A 22,907-nucleotide genomic window follows, 5' to 3' on the forward strand; every position below is an offset into this window, starting at 1 on the left:
AAAACGCTGAGCCTTGATCATATACAATAAACAACAAAACAGTAAAAAAAAACATCAGTACAATCAACAATAAAACCCATTATAAGCAACAGAGCATATCCCAGCAAGGAGTTAAATCAAGATGAAGTTGATACAGTTAATGCAGTTAAAGTGAGTAAGCTAGTTTAAAAAGACGGGTTTTAAGAGCAGTTTTTAATTCTGTAATGGAGTCCAGTAAACAGATGTGATGGGGAAGGGAGTTCCAAAGTCCGTGTGTAGCATATGAGGTTGATAGAAGGAGGTCTGTGAGATAAGCAGGGTATAGATTATGAAGAACTTTGAATGTTAATAATAAAATGTTAACGTTAATCCGCTTTGACACATGAAGCGAGTGTAATTGAATCAGTAGGGGAGAGACATGTTCAGTGGACTTTGGATGTGTAATAATCTGTCCTGCAGAATTTTGGATGAGTTGAAGTCGGTGAACAAGTTTGTTGGGGATGCCTGTCCGGATTGCATTGCAGTTGTCAATGCATGATGTAACCAAAGCATTGACTAAGAATTCCGTGGAGTGTTGTGTTAAAATAGGGCGTAGTCTGTAGATGTTTTGCAGATGGAAAAAGGCAATCCAGGAGGCATTCTTTATATGACTGGAAAAAGAAAGGGTACTGTCAAGGATAACACTAAGGCTCTTAACCTGTGTAGAGACAGGTATGATGGTTCCAGCAACGGGGAGTGAGCAAATATTGGTTTTCGTGAGTAGATTTATTGCCAATGAGGAGTAGCTCAGATTTACTACTGTTGAATTTCAGATAATTGTTTGTCATCCATATCTGTAAATCGTAGACAAGCAGTGAGGGTACTGGAGGGGAGCGTAGAGGTGGGCTTAGTGGACATATAAAGCTGTATATCATCAGCATAACAGTGGAAACAGATACCATAGTGCCGAAAGAGGTTGCCAAGAGGGAGGAGGTAAATCATAAACAGAATCGGCCCCAACACTGAACCCTGTGGAACTCCATGATGAACTATGAATCTGAATCTTTCTGATCAGCAATTCTGAATCTGTACAAAAGGTGTCCGTTTGTAAGGCAGGAAGCAAATCACTGATACACAGTGCCCCAACTTCAATGCTGGCCAGACGATCCATGAGGAGCCGATGAGATTATAGTATCAAAGGCTGCGGTGAGGTCAAGGAGGACGAGGATGGAGAGTAGACCAGAATCAGCTGCATGAAAGAGGTCGTTGTTGATCTTAACCAGGGCTGTTTTTGTGCTATGTTTGGGGCTAAAGTCAGATTGGAATTGTTCAAAGCGATTATTGTTATCAAGGTGGATCTGGAGTTAAGATGCAACTACCCTCTCAAGAATTTTGGAGATGAATGGTAAATTGGAAATAGACCAGCAGTTATTTTGGTCATTAGAGTCTAAACCAGGTTTTTTTGGTGGTCAATGGTGGTCTGATTATGGCAACCTTCAGTGAAGGGGGAACTATACCAGTGCACACAGAGTTGATGATGGAGATTATCAGGGAGATGACAGAGAGCAGACATGTTTTAACTATGGTTGTGGGAATTGGATCCATGTGACATGTGGTGGTATTAGACTTAGTAATAAGTTCAAAATGTGATTTTCAGCTGAAAAACTGAAGTCACATAAAACAGTGGATGGGAGCAGTTTCATGGTGCTTGTTGATGGTAAGTCAGTCTGCATGTTGTTAGCAGAGGCCAGCTGCTCAGGAATTGTATTAATTTTGGAGTTGTAAAACGTCAAAAAAAGAAAAAGAAAAAGAGCAGCGCATTGTTCTTTGGAAAGGTTACTGTTCATATTGGTTTCAGGTGGGTTGAGTAACCTTTTCACTGTAGAGAAGAGAGTTCTAGTATTCCCTTCTCCTGTAATGATATTTGTGTAGTAGGATGTTTTAGCCATTGAAAGAGTCAGTATTCAAAATAAAACTAGTGGGATGTCCAGGTAGCGTAGTGGTCTATTCCGTTGCATACCAACACGGAGATCGCCGGTTCGAATCCCTGTGCTACCTTCGGCTTGGTCGGGTGTCCCTACAGACACAATTGGCCATGTCTGCGGGCGGCAACCTGGGTGTGGGTACGTGTCCTAGTCGCTGCACTACCTCCTCCTCTGGTCGGTCGGGGCGCCTATTCCTGACAGTAAGGAGTTTTGCCAGGGGGACGCTATTCCCCCCAGTTTCCCCTCCCCCCGAACAGGCACCCCCGACCGACCAGAGGAGGCGCTAGTGCAGCGACCAGGACACATACTCACATCCGGCTTCCCACCCGCAGATACGGCCAGTTGTGTCTGTAGGGACGCCCGACCAAGCCGGAGGTAACACAGGGATCGAACTGGCGATCCCCGTGTTGGTAAGCAACAGAATAGACCACTACGTTACCCTGTAGCCCCCAAGTCTTTCACATTACAGGAAGTAAATTTGTTCAAGTGGTAACATCACTTGGGCCTCTTGTAATGTCTTCAGTCTGTTTGTTGTATGTTATTACTATTTGGCAATCGCTTCAAGACAGTCAGTTTCAAAATGTGCACTTTCCTATTAGCCTGTCTGAGCTGAGGGCGTGTGACATTGAGGCACACCACACACACAAAAAAGCTTTTCAACTCTTTTCTCACAATGTTGACTTCTTCCCCCCAAAGGATCATATCAACATTAACTTCTCAATTTCAACTTTACTTCCGTAAGACACTGAAAAGATAAAATAGTGTGTATATGTGTGTGTGTCTGTGTGTGTGAGAGAGAGAGAGAGAGAGAGAGAGAGAGAGAGAGAGAGAGAGAGAGAGAGAGAGAGAGAGAGAGAGAGAGAAAAGAATACATATATGTGAACGTGTGAGAGTGAGAATATATGCGTGTGAAAGGCGAGTGTATGTATGTATATGAGAGGGCCAGGATGTATTAGGGCAGGATGTATTATGGCTTGCACGGCCCCTCATACACATCGCAAGTCCAGGTTCCCTTTCTGGTCAGACAACACGCCACGCGAAAAAGGGTGAGAGGGAGCCCCTTTTTTTTCTTCTTCTCCTTCATGTGTCCTTATTGGCCCTGACAGCGGTTGTAAAGCCGCGGGAGGGAGAAGCGGCATGTTCCTCTGCCTGGCGGTCGCCGGACTTCGGAGGCGTTCACAGTCTGCAGGACTGCGTGCAGGAGCGGTCCGTCACCCGGCGCAGCGCAGCGCAGCGCAGCGCAGCGCAGCTGAGCGCCTTGGCGTTGCAACACAGACTTGAGAGAGAGAGAGAGCGAGAGAAAGAGAGAGAGAGAGAGGCAAGTTCCCAGCCCGATCGCAACATGTTCAATTCATCCGTGCGCTGAGCGAGGTCGTACGAGTCCGGCAAGGCGCTCTCCTGAAGGGACCCCCCCCCCAAAAAAACAAACCTGAGTTTGTTTTCGTTTGTTTGTTTGTTTTCTTCTTCTTCGAAGAGAGCTCGTGGGCGCGAGTTGCGTGGTCGCGGTCGCGATGTCTGGATCTTACTGCAAAAGTTTGTACGCCTTCAGCGGGGACCAGCACGAGCAGGGACTCCACTTCGAGGCGGGGGAGATTATTCTGATCGTCCAGGCTCTGCCCGGCGGCTGGTGGGAAGGAGAGAAGGACGGAGACCGGGGCTGGTTTCCTTCAAGTTACGTGCAGGTTCTGGAGGTAAGGCTGCGGCTGGTTTGGGGTGAAAACCCGAAAGCTTTTTTTTTTTTTTTGAAGATGCCAAGTGTGATCCGATCCTTTCACGAGCCGGCGGGTTTATGGATGGACGTCCTGAGATGTTTGGATGCGGGGTTGTTTGGTGATTGTGGTGTAGAACTGTACCCCGGCGTTTTGCATTATATGAGAGAAGACCTTATAAGCACAACTTTTTGTTTCTCTTTGTCGTTCTCTTTCTCTCTCACGCTTTTTCCTTAACAGATCGCGCGCCGCGCACGCACGCATAGACATAGACACACACACACACACACACACACACACACACACACACACACACACACACACACACACACACACACACACACACACACACACACGACCCCATGCATCGCCACAGATGTGAAGATAATGTTCAGAGATGAGCTATTTAAAAGTTTTCCCATGCTGATGCCATTTCAACACCAACCTTCCCACCCATCATTCCTCAGCTGAACAACTGACTGACTGACTGACTGACTGACTGACTGTTTTACTGTCTGACTTACTGACTGACTGGATGACTGTCCTTTTGTCTCTGACTGACTGACTGACTCTGCTTGAGTGACTGACCGTCTATCTGACTCACTGTCGGCTTGGCTGACTGCCTCTCTGACTGACTGACAGACTGTCTGTCTGCTTGGTTGACTGACTGCCTCTCTGACTGATTGACAGACTGCCTAGCTGACTGACTGCCTCTTTGACTGACTGACAGACTGTCTATCTGACTGTCTGCTTGGCTTACTGACTGTCTATCTGACTGAATGACTGACTGATTATCTGCCTCTCTGTCTGTCTGACTGACTGTCTGTCTGACTGGCTGTCTGTCTGACTGAAGGCTCCACACTTCCTCATCCACAAACATTCCATTGGAATTCTCTGCTCCCGTCTCTGTGCCTGAATGCACCGGGGCAGGGTCGAGAGGAGTCAAGCTGCACTATCTCGCTCTGGTCAAACACACACCCTCCTTTCTCTGTCTGGCCTCAGACATTCACACAACTATTCTGTCGAAGAAGAAGAAAAAAAAAGAGTGCTGAGAGGCACAAGGGACTCAGTTTTCACTAATTAGATTGTGCTAATTTCATTTGCGAGAGCCTACCAACCAAATGACAGCTTTATTGAAGGAGACGGAATATATACTTCAGGAAATGGCTTGCCGTCTCCTCTCAGTGACAGTGGCATACTCAGTATTGTGACAATTTGTGAAAATCAGCTAGAAGAGACAGGTAGGCATGCAACCAGCACGCCCAATTCGAGGACCGGTGCTCATTTGCACATGCAATAGTGAGGAGATGTGGTGTGACTTAATAGCAAATCAGCAGCAGGTAATTCAATCACACTGCTCCCTAATCTCCCCCTTGAATTAGTATTGAGCTGACTTGTGTGTGTGGGTGGGGGGTGGGATGGGGAATCGGGGGGATTGGCCCTGGAGACCATCCTTCAACCAAAGTATGCTGGGTTCAAGCCCTGTCTCTTGAGTATCTGCCCTGCGGAGGTGTCCATCAACAACCCCGCTAGCTCCAGGGACGCTGTGCCACAGCTAAGCTTGTGGTCTGACCTCTCCACTTAAATCTGCAGTAGGTAACATTGAACATTCCAGTGCAAATCCTTCCGCCTCTCTCTCTCTCTCTCTCTCTCTCTCTCTCTCTCTCTCTCTCTCTCTCTCTCTCTCTCTCTCTCTCTCTCTCATCTCTCTCTCTCTCTCTCTCTCTCTCTCTCTCTCTCTCTCTCTCTCTCTCTCTCTCTCTCTCTCTCTCTCTCTCTCTCTCTCTCCTGCCTCATGTCACTCCGCTAAGCCCCTCCCACCAAATGTTCAACCAGGAAATGTCAAAGCGAGACTTGTGAAGCTTGTCATGGGTAGATTATCAGAGTTGATAATCTACTCATGTAAAAAAAGTCTATTTCTTCAGCGACTCTCTTAGTGACCCTAATATTGTTCATGTGAAGCAGGCCATTTCGAGTGGGTCTTGTTGATTTCTAGGGTTAGGGTTACAACCACAAGCGACCGGCGGGCAAGGCGGACATGAATTGATCGCGTACACGCATAGCCTGCGTTTGTAGAACAGCCAATAGGAACGCCCTCTCTCTGAACTGACCCGTGATTGGCTAAAATCTTCCATCCCGACTAGATTTTTTTTAAAGCCTGAATACAGAGGTGCAGAAGTCTAGTTTTCTCTGAGACCACTTGAACTGCAATATGCAGAAAGGTTATCATGGAAGTTTTGCCCAACGGCGTCATTAAAAAAACAAACAAAAAACTGCCTACCCCAGCTTTAGGACTAGGCAATGATAGGGGTTTTGCTGTAAGGGTCATTAAAGTGTTTCATTCTTTTTGGTTGATATGTTGATACTGTTAAGATGTTTGTCGTGAATATCTGTGAGAGATATTGGGAAACAGGACTAAGTTAACACAATGAACACCTACCGGGTGTGTCCCTCAGGTGAATCCATGCATGCATACTCTCATCACACCAGAGATTCAAAGCCAGATAGCTGCTGAGTCCTAAAGCTAAAAACAAGGATAAGTGGCGGTACTTATCTCATGTTTTGTCTAATCTATCTGAAAAAGCCCTGTAAGCTTCATGGGAACTAAGCTGATCCCGCGGTCCTCAGTGGCTCCGTGGTCTGGTTTTGCATGTGTATTGCTTGTGGCATTGAGGGTTTAAAATCTCCATCGTCACGCCGCCCCACTGTCCTACCTTTTGAGTCTTCACTCAGTTAGAGGCAAAGCAAAACTGCCCTCAAATAATCATCCAAAATAACCAAGCTGACTCTGAAAGTGCTATGCGTGGGGAGGAGGGTGGTATGAAAGGAGGAGCAGAGAGGTTGGTGGTACATGTTGTGTTGGGTCGCCGTTGCACCATCACTCCAGCCCACTTGTCTGCACGACGGCAGCTGGACAAGTTAGCAAACCCCATTCATATGTTGACTGAGAGGAGTTTCCCCTCAGGTATGCCTGCACAGGTGCTAAACTGGTAAATCCAGGTTTAAGGTTGGAACAGGACTGGTTGCTCTATAAAGCAGGAATTGTTTATATGCTTTTTAAAGAGCTGGGCAGTAATTCTCTGTTGATCTCTGAAATATTGAGCAGTGTTGTGTGTGTGTGTGTGTGTGTGTATGTGTGTGTCACATCAGTAGAGATGCCTCTCCACACAACATGAGGGTTAAATTAGGCTGACACATATTGAAACCACAACCAATTTTTACCAGTTCTCTTTGAATTAGTCTTGAAGAGAAGGTTGTAGAGTGGTAAAATGGAACAGACTGATGGTGTAGAAACTGCCACTTCTTCATTTCCCAACTCCAGCTAACTATTTGAACCCAGTCAAGCAGTACCAGGAAGTCATCTTTAGTTCTCCCTGCCGTTACATACTGAAAGCGAGAATGGAATACACTTCCAGCATCCTGATCTGTCACAAATTCAGACTAATGTCTGTTGATATCCCACATGAGGGTTTTGATAGCTGGCCAGTTTCACAATACAGCTCTTTGATCGATCTCTGAGACACTCTATGTTGTCATCCTCGGCACTGGGTCTTTGTTCCTCCGACAGTTACATTCTTCACAATCTAATGAATCATTGAGCAGAAAACCTGTTGCTGCTTGGCGCATCACACTCCAATCATCCCCCAGAGCCTCCACACTGGATGCTGCTTTGCTTTCCAACACAAGCTAAAGATATAGTACCAACACTAAAGAAGACTGTGTTTTTGCTACGAGTTGCCAACATTTCCACAGAAATATTATCTGATGGCCACGCTTGCTTAGATTTAAATGAGAAACTGTCTTTGTGGGTAAAGACCTCAGCCTTAGAGTTTTCTCTTTTTTTGGGGGTTGGGTAATCATTCAAGAGAAAATGTCTTTTCTCTTTAGTTACAGTATATTGAAACTGTGGGTTGTAGCGGTGCCAACGTTGGGGCTCTGTTATTTTTATGTTGAGGAACTACAGGCCTACATCTTGTCAATATAAAGAGCTTCTGGGGGGCTTCCGGGTAGCGTAGTGGTCTATTCTGTTGCCTACCAACACGGGGATCGCTGGTTCGCATCCCTGTGTTACCTCCGGCTTGGTCAGGCATCCCTACAGACACAATTGGCCGTGTCTGCGGGTGGGAAGCCGGATGTGGGTATGTGTCCTGGTCACTGCACTAGCGCCACCTTTAATCCGTCGGGGGTGCCTGTTTAGGGGGGAGGGGGAACTGGGGGGGAATAGCATGATCCTCTCCTGCGCTACGTCCCCCTGGCGAAACTCCTCGCTGTCAGGTGAAAAGTAGCACCTGGTGACTCCACATGTACCGGAGGAGACATGTGGTAGTCTGCAGCCCTCCCTGGATCGGCAGAGGGGGTGGAGCAGCGACCGAGACGGCTCGAAAATTAGGGTAATTGGCCAAGTACAACTGGGGAGAAAAAGGGGAATATATATATATATACACACACACACACACACACACATATATATAACTATAACTATATATATAAACTTTGTTAAAAGAAACACTCAACAGTAGAGAAATTGCTAAGCAAAATAAGGAGCAAAATAATCCAGTGAGTCAAGTAAATTCTTTATGAGACAGTACAAGCCTGTTTCATGCCATAAGCATTCATCAGCTGTCAATGAAGCTACACAGGAAATAACCTACCATTTACTGCCTCGTCATGCACATCACGGACACAACGTCCAATCGGGAAGGGAGAGGTGCCTACATCCAAATCACTGGATTTTATATACACTACCGTTCAAAAGTTTGGGATCACCCAAACAATTTTGTGTTTTCCATGAAAAGTCACACTTATTCACCACCATATGTTGTGAAATGAATAGAAAATAGAGTCAAGACATTGACAAGGTTAGAAATAATGATTTGTATTTGAAATAAGATTTTTTTTACATCAAACTTTGCTTTCATCAAAGAATCCTCCATTTGCAGCAATTACAGCATTGCAGACCTTTGGCATTCTAGCTGTTAATTTGTTGAGGTAATCTGGAGAAATTGCACCCCACGCTTCCAGAAGCAGCTCCCACAAGTTGGATTGGTTGGATGGGCACTTCTTTGAGCAGATTGAGTTTCTGGAGCATCACATTTGTGGGGTCAATTAAACGCTCAAAATGGCCAGAAAAAGAGAACTTTCATCTGAAACTCGACAGTCTATTCTTGTTCTTAGAAATGAAGGCTATTCCATGCGAGAAATTGCTAAGAAATTGAAGATTTCCTACACCGGTGTGTACTACTCCCTTCAGAGGACAGCACAAACAGGCTCTAACAGGTACTATTTAATGAAGATGCCAGTTGGGGACCTGTGAGGCGTCTGTTTCTCAAACTAGAGACTCTAATGTACTTATCTTCTTGCTCAGTTGTGCAACGCGGCATCCCACTTCTTTTTCTACTCTGGTTAGAGCCTGTTTGTGCTGTCCTCTGAAGGGAGTAGTACACACCGGTGTAGGAAATCTTCAATTTCTTAGCAATTTCTCGCATGGAATAGCCTTCATTTCTAAGAACAAGAATAGACTGTCGAGTTTCAGATGAAAGTTCTCTTTTTCTGGCCATTTTGAGCGTTTAATTGACCCCACAAATGTGATGCTCCAGAAACTCAATCTGCTCAAAGAAGTGCCCATCCAACCAATCCAACTTGTGGGAGTTGCTTCTGGAAGCGTGGGGTGCAATTTCTCCAGATTACCTCAACAAATTAACAGCTAGAATGCCAAAGGTCTGCAATGCTGTAATTGCTGCAAATGGAGGATTCTTTGACGAAAGCAAAGTTTGATGTAAAAAAAATCTTATTTCAAATACAAATCATTATTTCTAACCTTGTCAATGTCTTGACTCTATTTTCTATTCATTTCACAACATATGGTGGTGAATAAGTGTGACTTTTCATGGAAAACACAAAATTGTTTGGGTGATCCCAAACTTTTGAACGGTAGTGTATATATATATATATATATATATATATATATATATATATATATATATATATATATATATATATATAGCTTCAGTCAGGCAGTGGAGAAGGTCTACATTAGTCATGTCAACCAAATGGGAGTGAAGCGAGGTGAACCATGACAATGAATCACGCTGGCACTTGGCTGCTTTGATGACACTGCTCACCTAATGAAGAGGAAATTGGGGGAAAAGAATAAGAACAAAGGACGTTTATAAACCAAGTGGCTGAGTGAAACCGCTGGTGACCCTGGATGTGATGAGGCTCGGCTGATGACTCACTGACGTCCTCTGCAGCAGGTGAATGAAATAAATGGTCTAAAACCAACCGTGATTGTTCCCTTGTTTGAGAGCTGGCGAGTGCATTAGCTGTGCAGTCAATCATTCATTGTTCTAGTCAACCTGCTAGCTTGCTCATAAGTTGTCAGCACCCTAACGATGCCCTGACCGCATTTGTTTGACCACTGGTAGATGTAATCCAATTTAACCTCCCATAAGGTCATCGCTACTTTCAGAGGAAAGCGTTTTGACTAATTTTTACATTCCAACTGTGGTCGTGGCAATCAACCAAACCAAAATAACTAACAGCCGGCTCTTGTTATTCGTTATGAAATTATTCATTTATCAGTCACTGTGAAGCCATGTCTTAATTGTCGTGATTCATCCTGTTATATATTTACTCACTGTCACAAGTGCTCAAGAGGACATTAGTTCTGGTTTGTGGGCTACAGTTCTTGATCAAGTCTGATATGATTGTAAAGTTAGTTTGGCATGTAGGACTGAATCCTAACTGCTCTTGTATGAAGACCACCTACACTTACCCAGTTAGGCTGAGCTTGCCTGGATGGTGATATTAGTCATGGAGCTAAGGGCCGTAATAAAAAAGCTGATGTAGATCACTGAACCAGCGTTGTTACGCTTGAAACACAAAGCTATAAGCCTGGCTGGACCTCAGTGCTGTCCCGGGAATACACGAGCCATTCCCATCATAAATCTGCAAGCCCGGTTAAATGTCGAATCATTAACATGGCCAGTTAACATGTCATAGGAGCCGTGCAACTGGGCCCAGGAGGAGCCACCTGGAACAACGTCCCAACTGACTCCTTAATAAAGACTACACAGTCTATTAGGCCTGCTGAAAAGCTGGGGCAGTTTGCCACATCCGGTACAGTTTGGGGTAAGTTTATCCACCACCTGGGCAGACCAGTAATTGGAAAGTTTTTACTGCTTGGATAACTGTGATGCAATGTTTTCTCAAAATATCATCACCCATTTTCTTAATATTCAACTTACACTTTTATAACATTATGAATCACTTCAGTGCAACACCTCGACACCGTATCTCCATGTGGCCAGGAGAATTATCGTAAGCAATTTAGCAAGAGCTGTAAATTTTGAATAACCACTTTGCCTCCCCGGTTCTTCTCGCGGTTGTGTGTCGGCTGTGTTTATTATGAAACTGTCTAACTGGGTTTGAGTGGGCTGTGGGGGGGGGGGGCTCCCGACAGAGGTTTGGATGATGATTTCGGCTGGCATAATCCCCATGGTGGAATGCTGCGGGTCAGGCAACTTCTGTAGGTAGTCCTCCAGCACACAGCAAGGTGCTTCCACTTCCAGCTGGAAAACTAAAACCACCTCCTTGTGCCGAGTGCAACCAAAATACACAGACTGCCTCGTTTATTACGATCGGACACATATGAGGCGCTAACTAAAATGGTAGAATATAATGGCGATGGCTAACCCACAGCGGCATCGCTGTTAGTCCCTCATAAACCACAATCTGTTGTACATTTTGTAGTTGAGCAATAGAGCTACATCAGTTGTGCTTAAACAGCCAGAGTCGAGGTGATGCCTTAAAAAAACTAACATAAAAGAGTCCAAAGCATGAAAAGTCATGCTTTTAATGTAATAAGTCTATCTTCGTATGATAGAGTGTTGTGCCTCTTTAATGCTGGCGGGAAGTTTTAGATTTAACCATCTGTGTTAAACGTCTATGGTCCAGGTTAACATGATGTATTATATTAAAAGCATGACACTGGGGGCGTCTGGGTTATGTAGCGGTCTATTCCGTTGCCTACCAACACGGAGATCGCCGGTTTGAATCCCCGTGTTGCCTCCGGCTTGGTTGGGTATCCCTACAGACACAATTGGCCGTGTCAGCAGGTGGGAAGCCGGATGTGGGTATGTGTCCTGGTCGCTGCACTAGCACCTCCTCTGGTCGGTCAGGGCACCTGTTCGGGGGGGGGATGGCGTGATCCTCCCACGTGCTTTGTCCCCCTGGCGAAACTCCTCACTGTCAGGTGAAAAGAAGCAGCTGGCGACTCCACATGTATTGGAGGAGGCATGTGGTAGTCTGCAGCCCTCCCCGGATTGACAGACGGCTCAGAAGAGTGGGGTAATTGGCCAAGTACAATTCGGGGGAAAAGGGGGAACCTCCCACCCAAAAAAAAAAAAAAAAAACAAAGTTTGGCATTGGGGCCAAAACATTAGGCTTAGAATATAATAAATCTGTTTTTGGATGGAGCGTGTCGTGCCTTTTAAGCCCCTCCCATGGCAGCTTGTTAACAGAGAAGAACAGGGTAAAAGTTTTTTTTTTGCCTCACGTGGAATACAAAAAAAGTCAGAAAATACCTGCTACACACTAACGCGAAGGCATTAAACACAACACAATATGTAGAATTAAGATGTGCTAGATAAGAAAATGCCGTCGTTCGTGTTGAGTTCACGGTGAGTTTAAAACGCCAGCGTGAGGCTGCAGGCCAGATTGACAGACCGCCATGTCTCACCCCGAGCCTGCGACCCGGGCTGCACAGATAAGATCTACACATTAAGAAAAGCTCCCTCCTTTGTGTTCAGCAAACTTAGTCACCATTCACATGCAGCTCGGTTGCGTAACACAACTGTCCTGATATATTCTCGTGTCGTTTCGTACGGCAGAAGAAGTCTCGAGGAGAGACAGAACAGGACTCGGGTATTTCGCATAATCTGGAAGGGGCGGAGTGCGCACAAAACACGCTTTGTTACTTGTAGGGGATACGCCACACAGTAACACACCCGCATGCACACACAGCTTGCTGCGGCATTTAGCCCACAATGCCAGTTTGTGAGTGTGTGTGTGTGCGTGTGTGCACGCGCTGTTATGTGTGTGAGTGACCATTTGTGCCTTGGCATTCATATGCATCTGTGTATACGCTGATGCATGCCTGAACATGTATGTGTCCCCCCCCCCCTAATTCAACCCTCTTCAAGTGTCTGAGTGTCTTAAGTGTCTGTACATCTGGGAATGTGGCTTTACTTCAGGCTCCCACATCTGCTCGAACCAAAACAATCTCAAATAAAGATATGGTCTAGGGCCCCCATATCTAACTCTCTCTCTCGCTCCCTCTCTCTCTCGCTCCCTCCCTCTCTCCCTCTCTCTGTCTTTCTCCCGTTGTTCCCTCAAGGACCGTGCAAGTTTCGGTCCTCTCCTTCGAGACAAGCTCAGTTTTTCCATCTCAGTATACACTGTTCTCTACTCGCGGTCGTACGGCTGTAATTAGTTGCCAGACACACGTGTGAGAAATTTCTCCCTGGCTTTATTCCTCACACCCTGAGAGGCCCAGACACTTGCTGAGTGATCACAGAGGGCTGGGAGCGCTTTCCACGGCCTCTTAGTCAAGAGGCGTTTGCTAGACATGAGATTCTCCCTTTGGGCCTGTTGTCAAGATTGACGATCAGAGGTCATCACAATAGCCTGGCGGCTTAACGTGGGAATATTTAAGCGCCGTCCTTCTTTGCTGTGACTTCGGATCCAGCGTATTAACCCTGGCACACCAGGGCAGAATATCCTCTAGGTTTTTGTTTGCTGCATATGTTGCGTACGAACCTGCGTCGGCGCAATTAGCATTCGCGGCTCGCTTGCCCACGACAATGTCGACCGGGCACGTCACCCCGTTGTCAACGAAGACGAAAACCGTGACACCAGCAGCCGTGCACGGGGTTAACGGGAACACGAGGCGTGCAGATATGATGGTGTTGACACAGATTGAGAGGGCGGAGGTATTTATGAGCGAATAATAGGAAACAGACATTTCCCCCTGCCCGTCACACCTCTCTCCCTGTACTGTGCTGACAGGACAAGGTAAGAGAGGTAGTGAACAGGGAGGGGGAGACACTTCAACCCCTCTTTTCAGAGATTTTCTGCTCCCTGCTACTATTTTGGTAATACAGTTTAATGAAGAGAAGCCTTGCTCTCTCTCTCTCTCTTGCGGTCTGTCTGTGCATCTCTTCTTGCAAAAGACTGCATCCCTGTGCCGGTGGTTACTTGCTAGCTAGCGGTTGTTTACAGCGCTGCCCTAATGTATGCAGCTGTAGTTTGTTTGTGGTTTCTATTTGCAACCACTTTGCTTATATAGGAAACACATGGACCCTTTGTATAATGGGGGGAAAAGACACTCTCTGTGTTCTTAGGAAAGACCGTTGAGCGTTTTAGCTAACTGAAAGCATAGCGGTTAGGTGCACACTGATACTTGTATTGGACAAAGTCACTGAAATCATTAGACCCATAATTAATAATTACATAATAATAAAATCAATAAAAAATTTAAATACTTAAATAATTAAATTTTTTTTGTTATTTCTAAATAATAATAATAACTAAATTAAGTATAGTAATTAAATATTTAAATAATTAAAATATTTATTTTCCATATTTGAATAATATGTTAGTTTAATAATATTGCAATTTAGCATTTTTAATTTTTTAAAATTTATTTGAATAAATAAATAATAACTAATCAAATAAATGAATATTAATAATTTGATCACAATTAGATTATGGACACAGCAGCACGTCCTCCATCCCTTCTATGGCTTCCACCCTGCTTTGTGCTCATGTTCAGGGTCTTCTCCATCTCTGGATGTCTGTCGAACTGGAAACCACACAGCTGGTCTCACAGATCTTGACCCCAGCAGACCCTCGTCTTCCCACGCCCAGATGTTTTCACAGGAGTCACAAAAGGTCAGGGTTAACTTTCACACATAGGATTCACAATCACACACACACACACACACACACACATGCAAACACACTCAGTCACAAGTCAAAAGGTAGTGAGTCACTCAGGCATGTGTGAGGGCAGCTAAACTTTCAGTAATCCAGCCTGTTAAAACTTTAGTCCAGCAAGGTTGCCCGTTTGTCCACTTCCAGATAAGCCGGTGAGTGGGTGCCAAGCCTTTCACAACACCTGTCACCTCACAACAGTAAACGCTTGACCTGGTGAATCACCCGATTCTGACAGTGTCTCTTTTGTAACTTCACTCGAATTTACTTTACATAAAAAACTCAGTGATCACATAATTTCAAAATATAAGTCAAGACATTTCTATGTTACCCATCTAGATTAGACTTTTGTAATCTGCAAAGCCTAAAATAATTGCTTGACTGTCTTCGGTGGGTGAATCTATTTAATTTTGTACATCACAGTGGGCTGAAATTGAAATTGTTTTCATGCTCTGTGGATTATTAAAATAGTATGATAGTTGTTGCCTCGTTATATATGCGGTCTGACTTTGGAAAGCCGACAAACTGCTCTTAAGTTTTTCCATTTCTTTTGCTCCCCTAACCCACACTGAGGACGCATTTTCAAAATAACCATCGCAGCTCCTCTCTTCATTTTAAAGAATGTACTTATCTATCCCGCCTGCAAATAACATGCAGCCTCCCTCTGTGACCCTCTATACTGCAGTACACAAGGTCAGGCCTGCACTGCATCTGTTAATGGGATGCCATTTAAAAAAAAACGCTTATTTCAATCACACCATATTTTCACTATCTGTGAGATTTTTTTTCCTTGGGTTTGTGTTCATTTTGTAATGTCTGTGAAGCTAAAGCAGGCAGAATATTTCCCATAGGCCTCGGCTTCGTCTATTAAAGGTCAGGCCAAAGGGTAATGACCAACTTCACTACGACTTTCATTCTCTGACTGACCTCGGGGAAGGGCTGGCTATTTATTTATGGCCATTTTCTGAGGGAATTTAACAAAATTATTCCAGGTTTTCCTGGCAAGGCGCCAGCATCCCTGAAAATGGAGAGACTGTGAGGTATTTTGTTTTCCAGTATAAGAGATGCTGCCTGTGTTATGGGGGTGTGGGAAATAATCTGGAGGGAGTAAACCAAGGCGTCCATGTATAATACCAGACATACCAAAGTATGTTCCTGTTTCTTGCAGACTACACTTCATATTTTGTTTGCGAACTGGATTCTGTTATTTTTCATGAGCCGTATAGTGTATGATGTCATAGTTTACACTAATCTGCAGTATTTGAAAATCAAAACAAAGTTTTCCGGGTGTACTTCACCTGGTCTGAATACGCTGAACAGAAACACACAGTTTAAGTTGTTTAGCTATACTCGTGGTGCAGCAATGCTCGCTTTCCAAGTCTAACCTGAGAAAATACAAACAGATCTACATGCTGATCTACATTTTTTTCCCTCAGTGACTAATAATTAATATACGGTATGTTTAATTAAACTTCAGCCCCAAGGACAGACATGTCGAATTTGGCTGTGCAGTTTTACACACGCTCAGTGGGAGCAGACTTGATTGTTGTGGTTGCCACTCAATCATCTTAGCCACGGATGACTCCTTCTGTTGCCTGCCAGGGGCTTTTCTGGCATGCCGAGAATGTGGAGCCAAAGGCAGTCTGGGGTTTCTAAGGTTAACCATCTGGAATGGTGCATTATTCAATGTTTCATATGTCGAGGCAAGCTGCCTCCTATATTTGTCAAAATTTCCGGTACTTAGGTGTTCCCATTTGCTCACGCATGTCTCTTGCTCTGCTTGAGAGACCTGTCACACTTTCTGTCTCGACGGACGGCTTTAACCCAGGCTCTATTGGCTCAAAGCACACCATCCTCAATCAGGGCTTAGCTTAATTTGGCAGTTCGCATGATGGAGGCGTAGCTATGGCTCTGAATATTACTTGGTTCAAAGGCAGTGTTGGAATATTTTCTTCGTTTTATTGCAGGGCTAGGAACAAATCATATCAACAGCCAAAAATGTGCCCGTGTCCATGAATCTTGCAGACTGATTTTTGTCCTGCTGACCATAGCCAGCCCTCTCCCATCCATCTTAGCCTGCTTCAGAGATCTCTGCTTAGCTTAGAGAAAAACAAGGCAATGGTATCACCTTACTGACAATGAATATGTAACCAAACATTGAGTTTCACATCCCCAGATGATACGGGGTTTACGTGTCTAAAGGGAGCTGGTATATACTAGCATGGGGCAGGAGATGGTTAGAAACATCCATGTGTCTCTTGTTACTGCATTACTTGGGGTTTCAAGTGACCATCACTTTCACTGTGGTGGACTACGAATGACTTTTTTTCTAACATGGCCCTTTCCTGTTTTTATGCAATTACATAGTAAACAGATTAAATCGCCTCTAATGTTTGGCTTGGAGACAACAAGCAGCATTGTTTCAACGGGCTGCAAAACAATTCAAGGATGCCTTGCCTCTGCACACATTTGAATGGTGCCTAGTCCCGCTGTAACGTTACACCGTTCTATTTCGGTTTTATTTTCAGTATTTGAGCTGATGTTCTGTCAGTGCCACAGCTGGAAATAGCTTCATTTTTCTGGCATACCAGAATGATGCTACTGCCATCAACCAGGCTTCCTTTTTCAATTCCCATTCACACCACACTCTTTCCTCTTTGCCAATATTTTTACAACATGCAGAGGAAAATACTGGACTAGTTACGCGAATCCATCTATTGAAGACGGGAGGAGGACAAATTTAACAGTGACCACTGAGACCTTCAAAGGGAAAACATCCCAGCAGTGTTGCGGGAGACTTTGTAATTATACGTAGTCATAAGTCATCCAGGGGCTGACATCGTTTCATGCTCCTCCTTTTCTTCTCTTCCTCAAGAGCAGCATTTCCATTTAACAGCCTCATTTTGGGACATAAAGGAAAAGGGAGGAGGAGCAAGGCGCTTCTCTCTGGAGAGACGGTTTGTGCCCAGATCAGTGCAGCGTCTTCTGCTCATGCTGAACATCGGCTGATTGATGAGACGCTTCATTTATAATGAAGAAAAGCAATATGGGGAGGTTTGTTTGATGCTGATGTGGTGCTTGTCCAAAAGTCAGCTCTGCTCTCACCCTGGTCTCTAGCTGTGTATAATTACAATGAAAGCAATTCTATTTAAACTCCAGTGCCCCCAAATCCAAACACATCTCTAGAAGAGCTCCCCCAAGACTCGACGGAACTCGTAGTGGGAGAAACTTATCTCCGTCCACGCATTACTGCTTTTTCTGATTACTGCCATCCCTTTGAATTACTTTTTTCTTCTATTATCTTATACTTACTTATGAGATTGAAAACAAATGAATTTAGCTGTGTTGTTGAGTTAAAGGGGAAGTTATCCAATTTTATGGCTGTGGGGAGTGTTACATGGCATGAAAAGGAAAGGTTTTTTAAGCATGCTGTCTACAACAATCAATATATAGTGCAAGAAAATGACCCGGGTGACGTGAAGTTTAGTAAGGCATTGCAACATTTGTGGGGGGAAAAAACACCCTTTCAAACTTCGACTGGGGGGTTATGTACTTGCATCTTAGCTGAGAATCCACGCACGTAAACGTTCCTTTTCAAGCTAATCTCTTCTTAGATATGGTATCCGCCATTAGTGTCAGAAATTAAGCCCCGCCCCTTCACTCTTCTTCTTCTCCGCTTGGTTTACTGGCAGCTCACAAACAACTTTAAGGTGCAAACCGTCACCTACAGTACAAGAGTGTGTAACATCATGTCATTCTACCCATCAACCTTGTGTCACTTAAGAAAGTAAAGTGTGCCTTCCTGGTGATTTTAATCTCCTCTCCCTCTCCTTCTGTTCCCAGTATCCCCATCAGATTCCACTCCCGTCCCGCCTCTCGGACTTTATTCTGCAAACTTTCTCTTTCCACTTCATACATGTTGCAAAATGTACCCCTTCCAGCCTGCATACGCTAGTGAGAGAAGACGTTAGCAGCTAGCATTCTGGGTAATGGTGTACTCAGGGTTTATGGGGATGGAAGCCTATTCAGGAATGAAATGCAGCACTTCTCTGCTGCTTCTTCTTCTTTCGGCTTGTTCCCCGTTTGTCAGGGGTCGCCACAGCGGGTTTTATAGTTTCCATCGGTACCCTAGCTGTGAGGGCACACCACCAATGGCGGCCGTTGTCAATCCGGGCCTCGACCGATGCAGTATGAGGCCAACCGACTCAGCTGCATCGGTTTAAAAAAATATTTTTCAAATGGCCTCTTTCACAGTCCGCTAAACTTTTTAAACTGAAATACAACCACGCGCCATTTGCCGTTTTGATAGTCCCGACAATTTATAAGGAGTTGAGCCTTCATGATTTGTTTGTCATCCATCCATCGATTTTCCAAACTGCTTATCCTGCTCTCAGGGTCGCGGGGATGCTGGAGCCTATCCCAGCAGTCACTGGGTGGCAGGCGGGGAAACGCCCTGGACAGGCCGCCTGGCCATCACAGGGCCTTGGCAAAATGGTGCATGGCATGATAAAATAAGCTAAAATTAAAACATTTGTTATTTCAGCGTAACTTTGAAAGGTACACCATGACATTGCCCTGGTTATACTGACATCTGCAACTGACAAAATTCACTCCAATATACAGACGTGAGTAGCATTAGCATTTTAGCTAATCAAAATTGCTCCACTCTGACTCTCTTGTTTGTCTTATATCATGGGGATTTCTTACTACCTTACAGTACATGCCTCATTCTTCTGTTTTCAGTTGTTGACATTACAATAAGGAGCTCGTTCTGCTGAGGGGGGGGGGGGCTCCTCTAGAACCAATCCAATACATGGATTGAATTTCCATATGGTTACTAATCTAAACCCCTCTAGATGCATGAGTGACTTGGACACTGCCCCAGTAACAAACCTGTAATTGATACAGAATTTCATCTGGCTTTCCCAGGCCTCACAATAGTCTCTCCACAATGTGTTACAATGCTCTTGGCCCCGTGTTTAGCCATGTTGTTTTCATGATAATCAACAGCAGCTGTGCACATTGTAATACGCTTTCTTCCATGTTCGCCGGCAGTACATTGTGTGCACGTATATACTTTTTGCAGCACTAGGTCTCGCTCCAGCTGAAGGCCCACGCCAGTTTGTTCTTTGTGTGGCAGTACAAATCTGTAGCCCGCTCCGATGATGTCATTGGTTGCTGGTTGTGAAATACTTCAGGAAATGAGGACCTCATTGAACCCTAGCGGGGTCTTTTGTGTTGCTTGTCTGTCTCTTGCATTGCCTGTTAAGTAGTTTTGTTTTATGTTGATAGTTATATTTCCAGCAATTACACCCAATTATGAGCAAAAGAGACCCGTGAGGAACGATAACAGAAGAGTCTGGCTGAGAGCCAGTGTGGTATTTTTTATTATCCTTTGATTATTAACTCTCACTGATAAATTTATTGCTTTCCTGTTTTGACAGAAGACAGCATCTCTGAGCCAACTCCCCGTCGAGGACCTCAGAGACCCCCTGCCTCCGCACTGGAGGTGCTACATGTCTCCACAAGGGCGGCGGTACTACGTCAACACGGCGAGCAATGGTAAGAGTTGCTGTACAGCAGATGCATGAGCGGGAACAAAGTTTTAGCTTTACAAAGAAAGAAAAAAAACCAGACTGATTTATATTAACCGTGACACGAGCTATTCCATCTGTTTGGAGAACAGTTTAATTCTGTTGGCACCCTCTGTGTCCCTACGAGCCGAGTTAGGAGCTGGTACCAGGGGAGGAACGGTACTTCAGAGTCTTGGAGCTGATAGCTCCTCTTCTCCATGCCTTGTTTGTGTCAAAACAATTACCATTCTGTCCGCCCCACCCCCAACACACACACACACACACACATAGGCACAAAAGAAGCTTAATGCCCTATTCTTTTTCATTGACATAGCAACACCAGCTTGACAACAAAGCTTGAATGATAACATTAATACATCTTGCCTTGCAAGGTGGTGACTCTCAGTGCGTTTCACTCAAGGGACTAATGAAGGTTAAGTGCACGTTCCCTACAGGCTGCACACACCAATTTGCAGAGACTGACATGATGGCGGTGTGAACTATATATATATATATATATTCCTCACATGGCTGGATTACTGTGAAGAGGCTTACCAGTCAATTAACAGTGTCATCGGTGTCGCATCAAAGACATTCACACGGTGCACGTCTCAGATCAGGGTGGCAGCCGTCTGGCTCCGGCCCTGACGGGAGATCTAAAATTAAGTCTAGGGCTCCACCCAGGCACAAGACCAGAGGGGCTGGAACTCCTCTTCTGTTTTTCCTGTCCCTCTCTCTCTCTCTCCCTCTCTCTCTCTCTTTTTTTTTTTTTTTTAAGATCCAAGTGGATGGCTCATGTGTTGATGCTGAGGGGGTGAAACAAAGCAACAGGGTCCAAAGCAGTGGGTTTTAAAGACAGTTTCCTCACTTTTCAGTCTTTTCCCCGCCAGTTCCTATTTTATTGTTGAGGGCATGGTACCGATCGGTCTTATCTTGCTGAAGCGGTGTCTGGCAGCGTATCTTAAATAGATAATCAGCGATCATATTCCAGAGGGATACTGTCAGATGTGTCGGCAGCAATGTGGTGCCACTCTTTTCGTCCCCATATAGCCTTTGTTTTACCCCTTTTCAATATGCCCCTGGAGAAAAGGATTAATTTTACATAATTTTTTTTTTTTCGCATAAAAACACATCTGCAGCATCCATCTCTCAGCACCGGATGAAACGGCGTCGGCTGCCGAGACACTACGGCTGCCCGCTGAGGGCAACGCAAATCACCAGGACTTATTTTCCGCATCTTCGCCTCACAATGAGAAAAGTGAAGCATGCAGAGTGCTCGGTCTGCGTGCGCACATTTACTGTTGTAATTCACCACCGCAGCAGCTGTATCTCCGGGCCTTTTCCTCACAGCCCCATCTGATAACATTTTGGCGAAACAATCATTATTTATAGCACCCTCGGCTATTTCAGCCCGGACCTCCCTCTCTTTACCCTGAAGTTCAGCGAGATTAGATAGTGTTATTTTGCGTATCTGTCTTAGCGTTTGTACCCGTGTTTAATGTTTCTCTATCGCCATGGTAACTGTGTGCGCGCGCGTGTGTGCGCGGGTGTGGGCGAGTGCTGTCCTTGTGTTATGACTTGTTTCTTGGGAGGTTTTTTTTCCCCCTTCCTGCATTGCCGCATGCAGCTGTACAGGCTGCTGTGGTTTTGTACCAGTCTTTCCCTCAGACTCACCGGTCCCCATTCCTACTCCTAGCGGGCTGCTTCGTAAACATTCAAGTCCCAGTGCCTCAGAGTCCCAGCAAACATAGCTGTATTTACCAAAGACACACGGGCTGTCCAGTTTCCAAGTATTTAAAAATGTCTTCTGCAAGATCCAACTGCACATAACTTCTTCTTTTTTTCTTTTTGGCATTCTCTCCCCATATTGGATAGCGGACAGTGAAGCGGAGGGGAGAGAGAGAGATGGATATGGCATGCAACCAAGGTCCCTGACTGGAATCGAACCAGTGACGTTGCAGTTGTGCGGCGTGCACCGTAACCATTCGACTAGCGGGGCGCCCCGCATACATAACTTCATACTGAGGTTAATTCTGTGCAGGACGGTCTTGCAGTTGAAATTTCTGATGTAGTCTGTGTCCTTGGAAGCAACTCGCTGCTAAATAACGCTGAAGTATTTAAATGTGTACCGTCTCTTTTGGTCTGATATCGAGATTGTAAGAGTTGTCTCTTGCAAGAGCGTCCTCCATTGGGTATGCAGGGAGAGGTTACGGCACGTGAAATGGTTCAATTTTAATTGATAAAGCCAGAGACGGGCGGCTGCCAGTGCAACAGGGGAGGGAGTCATATGGCTATGAATAAAATATAACGGTGTCAGTCCTAACTAGGCCACTACTCTTTCCCGCTGTTCAGACACGGGGATATTTCACATGAATTCTGGGAATAGCGGTGGAAGACAGTTTAAAAACATAACTCCTCCCCAGGGTTACAGGGTCATAATTACTAATATATCTATATATATAGATATATATATATATATATAGTAGATATAGATATAGACCTATAGCTCTTACACAATAGCCTGCAAGATGTGTTATCTGTTGAATTAAATGTGAGATATCATCCAATAGGGCGGCACGATGGTGCAGTGCTTAGCTTGGTCGCCTCACAGCAAGAAGGTCCTGGGTTCGAGCCCTGGGGTAGTCCAACCTTGGGGGTCGTCCAGGGTCAGCCTCTGTGTGGAGTTT

The 22,907-nt window shown here is 45.0% G+C and overlaps 1 protein-coding gene across 2 annotated transcripts in view; it reads left to right on the forward strand.

Moving 5' to 3' along the window:
- Positions 1–3,239: 3,239 nt before the first annotated feature.
- Positions 3,240–22,907, forward strand: part of gas7b (growth arrest-specific 7b) — a 55,873-nt gene continuing 36,205 nt past the window's right edge. Inside the window, exons 1-2 of one of the 2 annotated variants that reach the window (XM_056296824.1) lie at positions 3,240–3,634; positions 20,092–20,209. In XM_056296824.1, the coding sequence (XP_056152799.1) occupies positions 3,455–3,634; positions 20,092–20,209 (298 nt within the window). In that variant the 5' untranslated portion in view covers positions 3,240–3,454. The remainder of the gene's footprint in view (positions 3,635–20,091; positions 20,210–22,907) is intronic. The other variant, XM_056296823.1, reaches the window with a different exon arrangement.

This window comes from Lampris incognitus, chromosome 17 (assembly GCF_029633865.1).
Source record: "Lampris incognitus isolate fLamInc1 chromosome 17, fLamInc1.hap2, whole genome shotgun sequence".
NCBI classification, from domain to species: Eukaryota; Metazoa; Chordata; class Actinopteri; order Lampriformes; family Lampridae; genus Lampris; species Lampris incognitus.